This window comes from Calypte anna, chromosome 26 (genome assembly GCF_003957555.1).
Source record: "Calypte anna isolate BGI_N300 chromosome 26, bCalAnn1_v1.p, whole genome shotgun sequence".
Taxonomy (NCBI): Eukaryota; Metazoa; Chordata; class Aves; order Apodiformes; family Trochilidae; genus Calypte; species Calypte anna.
In genome coordinates this window covers 6114727-6126995 of record NC_044271.1, presented here as the reverse complement: position 1 = coordinate 6126995, position 12269 = coordinate 6114727, and the positions used below count along the sequence as shown (strand labels likewise).

General features: G+C 51.5%; 1 protein-coding gene across 1 annotated transcript; it reads left to right on the top strand.

The window, feature by feature from the left end:
• FRS3 (fibroblast growth factor receptor substrate 3) lies at positions 1–10493 on the top strand. The gene is made up of 8 exons (XM_030465457.1): positions 1–149; positions 1324–1440; positions 2758–2898; positions 3064–3152; positions 3637–3823; positions 6744–6905; positions 7464–7621; positions 8424–10493. Exons 4-8 carry the CDS (start codon positions 3087–3089, stop codon positions 9330–9332), a joined length of 1482 nt encoding a protein of 493 aa, XP_030321317.1. The 5' UTR covers positions 1–149; positions 1324–1440; positions 2758–2898; positions 3064–3086; the 3' UTR covers positions 9333–10493.
• The last annotated feature ends 1776 nt before the right edge of the window (positions 10494–12269 follow it).

The following is a 12269-nucleotide window of genomic DNA, read 5'->3' as shown; positions in this document are numbered from 1 at the left end:
TGCTGGCGGGGTTCGATCCGCAACCGGTCCCCGAGCCCCAGCCCGAACCCGGACCCGGTGGGCCGGGCAAGGGCCGGGCCGGGGGCCCGGTTGGCGAGCGGGGGTTCTGGGTATCAGGTCCCGGCCGGCGGCTCCGGGCAGCGCTTCAGGTACTGACCCGATCCAGGGGCTCTTCCCGCAGCACCGGAACCGCCCCGCGGCCCCCGCCGTCCGCACTGCTCCCTGCCTCCCTTCCTGGGTCCCCCGGTGTCCCCTCTGTCCCTTCTCCCCTCACCCCCCCGGGAATCCCCCTCAAGGCCCCGGCCCTGTGCGGGGCCCTGACCCCCCCTCCAGCCCCTTGTTTCCCCCCTCCAGCCCCTTGTTTCCCCCCTCCAGCCCCTTGGTTTCCCACCCCCCTTCCCATTTTCCATCCCCTTTCTCCTCCTTCCACCCTCTTCTTCTCCCCCTTCCATCCCCTTATTCCCCCTTCCATTCCCTTTTCCCCCCTCTCCATCCCCTTATTTCCCCCCTCCAGCCCCGTTCTCCCCCCCTTCCATCCCCTTTGTCCCGTTTTCCATCCCCTTTCTCTCCCTTCCATCCTCTTCTTCTCCCCCTTCCATCCCCTCATTCCTTCTCCTATCCCCCTTTTCCCCCCTTCCAGCCCCTTTTCTGCCTTCCATCCCCTTTCTTCCATTCTCCATCCCTTTTTCCTCTTCCATCCCCTTTCTCCCCCTTCTGTCCCCTTCTTCCCCCCATTCTATTCCCTTCTTTCCCCCTTCCACTCCCTTATTCCCCCTTCCACCCCCTTATTCCCCCTTCCACCCCCTTATTCCCCCTTCTATCCCCTTCTTCCCTCCATTCCATTCCCTTCTTCCCCCCTTCCACCCCCTTTCTCCCCCCTCGACCCCCTTTCTCCCCCTTCCATCCCCTTTCTCCCCTCTACCCCCTTCTTCCCCCATTCCACCCCCTTATTCACCCTTCCACCTCCTTATTCCCCCTCTCCACCCCCTTTCTCCCCCCTCCATCCCCTTTCTCCCCCCTCCATCCCCTTTCTCCCCCCTCCATCCCCTTTCTCCCCCTTCCACCCTCTTCTTCCCCTCTCCATCCCTTCTCCCCCTCTCCACCCCCTTTCTCCCCCTTCCATCCCCTTTTCCCTCCCCCTCCATCCCCTTATTCCCCCTCTTTTAACCCTTGGGGTTCCCCCCAGCAGCCCCCCAGCTGGTGGGTCCCAGCAGTGCCTCCAGTGCCAGTTCCCATCCCAGTTCCCAATCCCTGTGTCCCTGCAGGGTGGTTCCAGCTGCTGCCCTGCTCCTTTGGGATCAGCTGGATCCCTTTTGTTCCCAGTGGCAGGTTTAGGAGGATGGAATGGAGGAACCTGGAGACCTGATGAGGGCTCTGCTGCAGGCTGGGAGCCTCTGGAAGAGCTCAGAGGATTTGGGAAGAGAACCAAGGAGCCAAGAGGTGAGTTTGGGGTCTGGACATTGAGCCAGGGAGGGCTGCCAGGGTTTAGGGTCCAGGGGGAGGTGGAGAATCAGGGACAAGGAGGGGTGGGGGGGACTTTTGGGGTGAGGAGCCCCAGGGTCTTACTGGTAGGGAAGTGTCCAGAGCTCCAGGAGTGTTTGGTGGGACTAGTTAAGGTGCTTAACTAGTAACCAGCCATGGGAAAGGTGGATCTGGGGGGAGCTGAGCAGGAGCTGGGAGGCTTGAGAGCTTTGGTGGCTCTGTGGAAGGGATCCCACTGGAATATTTAACAGTGAAGAGGGGTGGGAAGCACCAAGGGAGTGTTCAGGGAGCTCATAGTGGTGTTTTTTGGGGTTTTTTTTCTCCATTTTTGTTTTCTTCTGGCTGTGGTAACTTCAGGATAGGCAACACACTGCACTCTGACCCCTTCCCAGGTTGAGCAGAGGTGGGTGGAGGGAGCAGCAGAGGGAGGGAGAGGGATAAAGAAGAAGGAGAGGGTGAAGCTAAGGTGTTTTCCACAAGGTTTGTTTTTATTTTTCATTTTTTTACTGAGGGAATTGATGAGCTGGGAATGGGAGGGCAGAGACAGCAGAGGACAAAGCCCCTGGTGACCAGATTGGATGAAGCAGGGAGGGTTCTGTTGCTAAATTATTGATCAGAGCCTGATGTAAGGTCAGCAGGGAGTAAATCCATCCTGAATCCAGGAAAACAGAGTGGTTTGAGCAGGATGTTGTGTGAGCAGGGACTCTGGGGGGGTTATTGCTGCTGGGGGTGGCAGGGATGAGCAAGAGAGCACCTGGCAGCTGGTTTGATTTGTGCCAGCTTGTTCTAAAGGAAGAATTCCCCTCCTGAGGGGACTTGGCCAGGTTAGGACCTGGCAGGGAATTCTTCAGGGTCAGTTTTTATCTTTTCTGGCCTTTCTTATGTTTTGGAGCCCAAAGCTTTAAAGGCTGCTGGTTCTCTGAGCCCCTCCCTCAAGTGAAGGGATCTTGGGATTCCTCCTTTCCTCACAGCCCCCAGACATCCAGCATTCTGATAAACCCCATTCCTGTGTAGGATCCCAAACTAAGAAGTAAAAGACCTCTTATTTTCAGGTTTTTTTTTTTGAGCTGCAGACTTTTTTCAGGAGTTTCAGGGGTGATCTGTGCAGAGTTGTTTCCTGTGTTGATGTAAATGCAGGCAGGTAATTTACAAATACAAAAAGCACCTGCCTGCCTTGTGATGTTTGAAGGGAACTTCATTTATAACCTTCCCTCCTCTGCTTTTTCATCTACTCTGGGGTATTTTTAATGTGTTTAATTGTATTTTTCTTGTCAGGTGGAAGATGGGACCATTTCCCTTGTGGTTTAGGTGACTCTGAGACCTGATTGCCATGAAATCCTGAAGGAGACAGAGGAGCAGTAGTGGGGATTTCTTCTCACTCCTCCTCCAAAAATAAAATCCAACAGTTGCCTAATGGTAAGGAAGCTCTTCTTAATTAGCTTCATATTTATGGTGTTCATTAATCAAGGCACATGTTGAGGGGTCTGAGATCCAAACCCACACTGGGCCACGTGCAGGGGGTTGAGGAAGGTGAAGGCTGCAAGGAGATGATTTGTCCTGTGTTCTGTGCCCTCTGCCCAGGGATTACCTCTTGTTCTGACATCATGGGGAGCTGCTGCAGTTGTCTGTGCAGGGACAGCATCCCAGAAAACCATCCCACCAAATTTAAGGTAAGGATTCAGCCCCACCAGGGAGTCTGGGACAGCATCAGCTATTAGCAAATGGCTTGGACTCCAGGCATGAAGGGGAAGAAAAGCTCTGCTCTACAGAGAAGTCTGTTGCTTGATAAGATTTGCAAATAAGTTACTGTTTTGCTTTGCTGGGTTTGTTGTGTTTTTTTCCCTTTTCTTAAGCAAATCTGGGTTTTGCAATAGGAATTTTCTCTGCACTGAGCTTCAGCCGAGCAGGGAAATGGGGAAGTGGAGAAAAAAACCCTTTTATTGCTCAGGGCTGTGTTCCAGTGTCTGTGTTGAGACACAGCAGCTGAACTGATGCAGGCTGGATGCCCTTCTGCCAGCCAGGAATTCATGCTCTCAGCTGTAGAGAAAAAAAACCCCCCACATCTGGGGAGCTTGGAAAGGAGAATCCCCAGGATCCTGCTGGGCGGGCTCAGCTCCATCCCAGTGCCCTGAGTTTCCTCCCTGGCCTCTGCAGGTGACAAACGTGGATGATGAAGGCAACGAGCTGGGATCTGGGGTGATGGAGCTGACACAGACAGAGCTGATCTTGCACACTCAGAAGAGAGATGCTGTCAGGTGGCCCTTCCTCTGCCTGCGCCGCTACGGCTACGACTCCAACCTCTTCTCCTTCGAGAGCGGCCGGCGCTGCCAGACAGGGCAGGGTGAGTCTGGAGCTTCCTGGAGGAAGGAACACTGAGGTTTCTGTCCCCAGACAGCTGGAATCAGCTGCTCATAGAATCTAGAATCATAGAACCATAGAACTGGCTGGGTTGCTGCAGCATTTTAAGGAGCTGAGATGGTGATGTTGTGACTAAGCCTGTCAGCTCACTCCTAAATCCTTTTGTCTCCAGTCTGGGGGCACATGGAGTTCCCAGATCCTCAGTGAGGCTGGCAGGCAGAGCCTTGGCCTCTGGATCAGTGTGGAAAGAAAGGGCTGATGATGCCCAAAACACAAAGAAGTGAAGCTGGGGCTGTGCTTAGCAGTGAGGCTGTCAGGCCTGTCCCATGAGCAGAGTTAACCCAGAGGTTAACCTCCTCACCCCTTCCCTGTCTCCTGCCTTCCTCAGGTCACTTTTGTGCTCTGAGAACCACAGAATCCTAGAATTGGCTGGGTTGGAAGGGAGCTCAGAGCTCATCAAGTCCAACCCTTGATCCACTCCCCCCGTGGTTCCCAGCCCATGGCACTCAGTGCCACATCCAGGCTCTTTGGAAAGATCTCCAGACACGGAGAATCCACTACTTCCCTGGGCAGCCCATTCCAATGCCTGATCACCCTCTCCAGAAAGAAATTCTTTCTCATCTCCAACCTAAACCTCCCCTGGCACAACTTGAGACCCTGCCCTCTTGTCTTGCTGAGAGTTGCCTGGGAAAAGAGCCCAACCCCCCCCTGGCTCCAACCTCCTTTCAGGGAGTTGCAGAGAGTGATGAGGTCTCCCCTGAGCCTCCTCTTCTCCAGCCTCAACACCCCCAGCTCCCTCAGCCCTTCCTCACAGCAATTCTGCTGGATCCCTTCACAGCCTCCTTGCTCTTCTCTGGACCTGCTCCAGCACCTCAATCTCCTTCCTGAGGGGCTGAGGGGCCCAGAACTGGACACAGGACTCAAGCTGTGGCCTCCCCAGAACTGAGCACAGGGGCAGAATCCCTTCCCTGGACCTGCTGGCCACGCTGTTCCTGAGCCAGCCCAGGATGCCATAAGTCAACAGGTTCTTTCTGCAGCCTCTCTTGCCCCCAAATAGTGGAGCATATGTACGGATAAAACACCCCTGGTTAAAACACTGGTGAGACCAAAATCATGGCTCAGGAGGTGGGCATAAATCTAATGGTCTCGTTTTCCTGGTGCATCAGTGCTCAGGAAGTAACTGAGGGAACAGGCTTGAGCATTGGAAGTGGCAGATTTCATGTCAGGGAGGATGTGAGCTGTGCTGTCAGCTCTGACCTTTGGTACCAAAATGAACAGTGATGGCAGGAGGGGTTGCTGGGTTTATTTCCTTAGGAGCTAGAAAGTTCTGAGCTTTGTTAAGCATCTTTTAACCCTGGGGCTAAAGCAAAAGGGCATCAGGGCATCACTTGCACCTTCCTTCAGCTCCCTCTTTGGGTTCCTTTATTTCCTTTATTCCCCAGAGCTGCCAAACACACGTCAGCAGCAACAGTTGTTTGGGCACGTTTTGTTTTTTCTCAGGGCATTCTCTCTGCCTCAGTAAGTGCTACTTCTACATCTTCTGTCTGGCAGCAATTTCTAATGTAGAGGGAAAAAGAGTTTTTACGTTTTACTGATTCTCTGCATGGAGATGTTGTGCTGGAGAAGGGAAGTGAGTCACCCAGGAGGACGTGCCAAGTCATCAGCAGTGCTGGGAATAAGGCTCCTGCTTTACAATGGTGCCTCTTAGTTCCTTTACCAGTCTGTCTCTCTTGCTTTTAAAGAGCTGAACATTTTCTTGGCATCTGCAAGCCCCGGGAAAGGAAAAAAAAAAAGAAAAAGGAAAGAAAAAAGTTTGTTTCCTCATTCTATTAACATGTTTGTAAACTCCTCCTTATCCAAAAGGTCTGGGCAGGACTGTTCAGTGACTGTGCAAAGCACTCCGGTGCTCTCTGCTCTGTTTTAATATTTATGTCAGTGGGGTTTTCCTCTCCTGGAGCCATGTGCCCAGTGCTGGGAATTGCTCCTCTGCAGTTCCTGCCTTTTGCAGGATGCAGAGAACTGAGTGGAATTTTGGGTGTGTTTTTGGGTTTCTTTCTGTCCAGGTTTGTGGGGATCAAGCAGAGCCATTTGCTCTTCATTTATTACCAGGTTTTTAGCAGGCACACACTTACTCATCAGTCTGACAGCAGACAAAACTGAGAGGGAGGGTTTGTTTTGATGAGTTTCCTCCCTTCCCTGTAGGATTTTATTCTGCATTGTTAATTTTATTTAGAGCACTCCTTCCTGATCCTGCTCCCCACTATCTATAAAGTAGAGAGAGCTTTTTTTTTTTTTTTTTTCTTTTGGGTCAGAATGTTTAAAACCCTGTTCTTTGGGGTAGCAGCTGTTGCCATGCTGTCCTTGTTGCTATGGCTTTGGTGCATGTGTGTGTGTGCTGCCTGGGATTGGCTCATGCTGCACACACCAGCTCAGCTTTGGGGAGACACTGTTTAATTCCCTGCATCTTGGAAATGTGACTTTCTTGTCCCTTTCTCACATGGGGCCCAGTTCAGCTTCAGTAGGCACTGGGTAGACTTTCCCCTGGTCAATGGAACTGAAGTGGGTGCCCAGTGAGATAAAATAGAGGTGAAACAGCACTGGTTTTCCTGTCCCTTCCATACCTCTGCTTGTGGGGGATTGTCTGAAGAAAACTGGGGTGCTCACTGGTTTTCTGGTGATAAAAAGAAGTGGTTTCTTGCACTGTTTGGTCAGCTGGCAGCCATGGCATTGTCTTTTTCTTGGGGCAATAAACTGAGTTGTTGGTTGTTTTCCTTTGCTTCTGAGTTGCAGGGGTGAAACACAGCAGAAGAAATCAGAGCTGTCTGCTCATTCCATCCACACACCCTTAACTACAGCAGGATTGCTTTCTTGCTTTTCTGACCTTCCTCTTCATCACCTTGCAGGGATTTTTGCCTTCAAGTGTTCCAGAGCAGAGGAAATCTTTAATCTGCTTCAGGACCTGATGCAGTGTAACAGCATCAACGTGGTGGAAGAGCCTGTTGTCATCACCAGGAACAGTCACCCCACTCAGCAGGAGCAATCCCGGACCCCCCAGGCACCCAACAGTAAGAGTCCTGACTGGGGAGAGGAGGGAGGAACACAGAGAACTTGGGGAATGGCTGCAATTCCTTGGGATTTGCCCTTTGGAGCCCCTGGACCTCTCCTGTGTGCTGTGATTTACATCCACGTGTGCCCCATGCAGGGTGTTTATTTTTAGGCCCCCCTGCTCTGCGAGGTGGTGTTTTGTTGCCAAGGAAACAGCAATAAAAAGCCCTCCAAATAGTCCCCTGAGTTGTCACCCTTCAGTTGGCTTCCACCTGGGCAGCTGCCAAGTGACCTTTTTCCCAAGCAGCACCCTACAAGAATCAGGGGGGGGGTTCCCAGAGGAAGCCACAGCTGGAAGAATTTGGGTTTGCTCAATTCCTGTCTCTGTCAGAGGTGATTTAAATCCATTCAAACCAGAGGGCTCAGCCCTTGTGTTTGGGCTGGATGCTTCCTGGTCAGGATCTTCCCCAAGCAGGCTGATTCTGACTTATAGAGTGCAGTTAAGAGGGAAACTGAAGTCAGCTCGATTTGATACCAAAAGAATGCTCTGATATTTATCTGTCCTGATTCTCCTCCAGGTCTGGGGTACACTGTCCCAGGATTTCCCAATGGATTTCACAGCTTCCCTGGAGAAAGCCTGTCCTACTCAGCAGCCCACCACCCCTCTGTGAGCAGCCTGAGGCATTCCTCTGTGGGGGAAGACTCCACTCATGCCCTTCTTGGGCCTGATGAACAGGTAAACCTGGGTATCCTAAGTTCTGTTTGCAAGCAGTGAACAAGCAGCTTGTTTTGCTTGCAGTCCTGGGCAATTCTGGCTTTCTCTGGCTCCAGCAAAGCTCAAGGGATCCCTGTAGCTTGTCAGCTTTTTTCTCTCTTTTGCTTCATTTTGCTCTTGGAGACTTCTGCTCTCTGATGCTTCACTAGAACAGATGCTCTGTCAAGGCTGACTGAGTTGGCTTCCTTGATCCACGAGTATTTGCATGGCAATTATTTAACAGCAGCACTTAGCTTGTGAGCCTGAGTCATGTTGCCTTATCTGTCAGCTGCTGCTGCAACCCCCAAACTCCTGTGCAGATGCAAACCCAAGTTCACACTCTTTTTGTTTTCATTTCTGATGCTCAGCTCTTTGTTCTCAGTTTTAGAATTTAAGATCTTTCCCTATAAAATCCAGCTTGTCTCAACTGTTACCTGAGTGTCCATGTAGACTACTCAAGGATATATTTTACTTTTGCTTTGCTTTTCTTTTGGTGCCACCTGCATCTTCTCCAGCTGAACCCCTTCTTGTCTCTCCTTCGGCCCGCAAACCCCGAAAAGGCTTTTTTTGTGTTTCCCTTCCCTTTTCAACCTCAGAAATTCTTTCATCTCCTCCTGCTTCATCAGCCACCACAGAATCCTCCATCCCTGCTGGGGGATGGGAACATCCATCCCTGCTGGGGGATGGGAACATCCATCCCCCCCTTGGATGTTTCTCAGCTGCCGGCAGCTGCTTCCCTCTCCTCTCTTCTCCTTTCACTCTCCCTCTGCTTCTCTCCTTGCAGTCCCACACCTACGTCAACACGGCCAATGGTGATCAGGAGCTGAGGGGCAGACACTGTATGCACTCCTTGCCTGAAGTCCACCCTCCTTTCCCCCCTAGGAACCACAGCTGCTCCCTCGAAGACCGCAACCCCCAGGTTTTTCTGCAGCCCGGGGAGGTTAAGTTCGTCTTAGGTCCCAGACGCATCTGTCGGCACCACCGGGAGTGCAGGGCGCCCTTCTGCCCCCCCAACAACAACAACAACGACTGCCAGGAGGACTGTCCTTCACCCCAGTGTGTCTATGAGAACCTCAATGGCTTGCTGCCCCCCAGCACCTCCTCTCTCTGCCGGGGTGGCCGTTTGAAACTCCCCCGGGAGGACGGGGCTTTGCCCGGCTGCTCGCATCGCAGGACGGCTCTGCTGCACTATGAGAATTTGCCCTCCCTGCCCCCGGTGTGGGAGTGCCAGCCCCTGCAGCACGGCCAGAAGGACACTGAGGACATGCTGACACCTTCCCCCAATGGTTACTCCGAGGCTGGTGAAGAAGATCCCCTGCAGAACTACATCAACTCGGAGAAAACCGCCCTGCACGGGGGCAGCAGCCAGCGGCGCGGGGGCTTCCTGCCCAAACCTCGCCGTGGTTGCATGCCCAATGTCTTCAGCTTTGACTTCCCCCGGCCCTGCCCGGAGCAGCCTCGACAACTCAACTACATCCAGGTGGAACTGGAGGCTGAGCCACACAAGGGACATCAAAACCTGGCAGTCCCCCAGGTCCCACCTCCCGCCACCCACCAAACCCGCCGGACGGACTCCTACGCCGTCATTGACCTCAAAAAGACAGCGGCCATGTCCAGTTTGCAAAGGGCCCTGCCAAGGGATGATGGGACTTCCAGGAAAACTCGACACAACAGCACTGACCTGCCCCTCTAAGGGACAAGGCCAAGTGCCAGCACTGTGCTGTGGCTTCAGTACCTGCCCTTCCCTGTGTTGCTGTGACTCGTGTTCACCATTGCCTTCTGCTTCCCCGTTTCCCCCGTTTTGTGGTGTCATGGGATGGCTCCTCCAGCTGATGTTAAGGCTAGTCTGTCTGTCTGTCCTCCCCTCTCTGTCTCTCCTGGGTAGTTTGGTTTGAAAGCCTCGTGAGATGTTGGTGATGCTGTTTTGAAGGTTTACATTTCTGCTGAAAGGTTCCAGCAAGAGCGTGGACACAACCTCTGCTCAGGTTCCCTCTTCTTGATTACCTGGCAGCTCTCTGTGCCCAGTGCCAAGAACCTGGCTGCAGGGCAGGGCAGGAGCATGTTGCCCAAACTTGAGTTGCTTTTGGAGCTCCACTACAAACCAAGCCTGTGTCCTGTGGATTTCATGCCTTGTGAGCTCTGAGGCTGGGCTGCTCCTAAACTGGGTTTTTGCCTTGTGGTTTTGCTGGTCCCTGGTGATGCAGGAGCTCACACTGTGGTCTTTTCCCCCTCAGCTCACTCCTTTCTCCCTCTGTGCTGTTACCTGTTTTCTTGGAGCATGTAAAAGCACTTATTGCTTCTTCTATCCCTTTCTGAGATTCAATTTCAATTGGACAACTCTAGAAATTTCTAAGAGAGGAGGGCAGACAGCTGGGGGGCACAGACACTGTGAACCCATAAACCTCATTTCCTGAAGAGCCTCTGCTTTAAAAGAAGAGGGCAAGACCACATCTAAGAGAGAGATTTGAGGTTTGTCAGAGAGAACTTCAGTTGTACCCTACCCAGTTTTGATTTTTAAGTTTTATTTTTTGGGTTTTTTTTTTTTTTTTTGGTGGCTGTTTGGAAGTGTTCTTGGTTTATTTCTTTGTTTACATCTTTATTTATGAAATATTCTTTTGCATCCCAGTGACAGTTGCCAAAACCTGTGCCAAAGTGAACCTTGCACTCTCTGCACCTCACTCCTTCTGTCTGGAGAAGAGATCTCAGAAGAAGTTGGTGGTTTTGCTGAGCTGCAGTCGAGGAAAAAGAGCAGTTGTGAATCAAAAAATCTTTTTAACTGTGAGTGAGTGTCTCAGAGTGGGTGGGAAATGGTCTGGGAGATGTGGAAGTGTGAGCAGAGCTGCCAAGCTTGGAGTCATATAGAATCATAGAATCATAGAATAGGCTGGGTTGGAAGGGACCTCAGAGATCATCGAGTCCAACCCTTGATCAACTACCACCACAGTCACTAGACCATGGCACTGAGTGCCACATCGAGTCGCTTTTTAAATGTCTCCAGGGACGAAGAGTCCACCACCTCCCCAGGCAGCCCGTTCCAATGTCTGATCACCCTTTCTGTGAAAAAATTCTTTCTAATCTCCAATCTGAACTTCCCCCAGCACAATTTAAGACCATGCCCTCTTGTCTTACTGAGAGTTGCCTGGGAAAAGAGCCCAACCCCCCCCTGGCTCCATCCTCCTTTCAGGGAGTTGTAGAGAGCAATGAGGTCTCCCCTGAGCCTCCTCTTCCTCAGGCTGAACAGCCCCAGCTCCCTCAGCCTCTCCTCATAGGATCTGTGTTCGAGTCCCTTCACCAGCCTGGTTGCCCTCCTTTGGACCTGTTCAAGGACCTCAATCTCCTTCTTGAACTGAGGGGCCCAAAACTGAACACAGTACTCAAGGTGTGGCCTTACCAGGGCTGAGCACAGGGGCAGAATCCCTTCCCTGGACCTGCTGGCCACGCTGTTCCTGAGCCAGCCCAGGATGCCATTGGCCTTCTTGGCCACCTGGGCACACTGCTGGCTCATGTTCAGCTTCCTGTCAATCCAGGCTCCCAGGTCCCTTTCTGCCTGGCTGCTCTCCAATATCAAAGTCATTGCTTACACCCCTGTGCCTGGCTGGATCCATGAGAAATATTTGATCAGTGTTAGGAGTCAATGTGCAGTTTGTTCCCAAAGGGCTGAATTTCAGCTCTTGGGGAAAATTTGTGGCCTTTGATGTGGATTTTGTTTTTCTCTTGATAGCAGGGCTGAGTCTAAGCTGAGCTGGCAGCCCCTCTGTGAGGTCTCTGCTCCTCTCCTGCTGCAGGATGTTCCTTCCCCCAGCCCTCTCAGCACAGTGACCCCTTGCAGCTTGATCCCACCCTGGGTTATTCCTTGCCAGAAGTGCTCTGGATTCCTCTGGACTCTCCCCTTTCTTCTCTCTGTGTTCTTCATTTTCCTCCCTAAGACAGGAGTTGAGAGCTCTGGGGCTCTGCAAGGTTTCCCAGTGCAGGAACAGTGCCAAACCTTCCTGTCCTCTTGTCCCCAGTGTTTTCTAATGTCCAAGTCAGTGACTTTCTGGTGTGAATGAGGAGAGAACCCCCCAGCCCCCAGCTTCAGCCTGCTTCTGAGAGCTGGAAACTTGATTTCCAGAGTTTTAAAGTTCAGCCTTTTTTTTGTTTGTTTTGTTTTTTTTGTTTGGGTGCTGGAAATGTGACCCTTTGGGGAGCAAGGACATGTGCCCTGCACTTCAGAAGAAGAGATAACAGTGTGAGTAATGCAATGTCCTTCTTGGCAGGATGTGGATTTCTTGGCATGCTCTTGCACTAGAAATTCAAAGTGCTTAAATTCACTATTTTTTTCTTTGGTTTTTTAAGTCCTTGTGCTTATCTTTTGTTCTCCACCCCAAGCCTTGTGTGATCTAGAACTGAAACCCAAGTAATCTATTTTTCTATGGATACCAAATACATTTATTTGAAGGAAAAAGAACAAAAAAAAAGGACATGCATCCCCCTAAATCTAGTTTTCATTTAGGGAAGTGAGAGAGAGAAATTGTAGATTGTTTATAGAGATATATATATAATTTAACTGTGTTAAGCTTTAAATAAACTATTTAAATAAAGAGTTTCTAAGGTGTAAGTGTCACCCTCTGGGACAGCACTGGCAACTCCC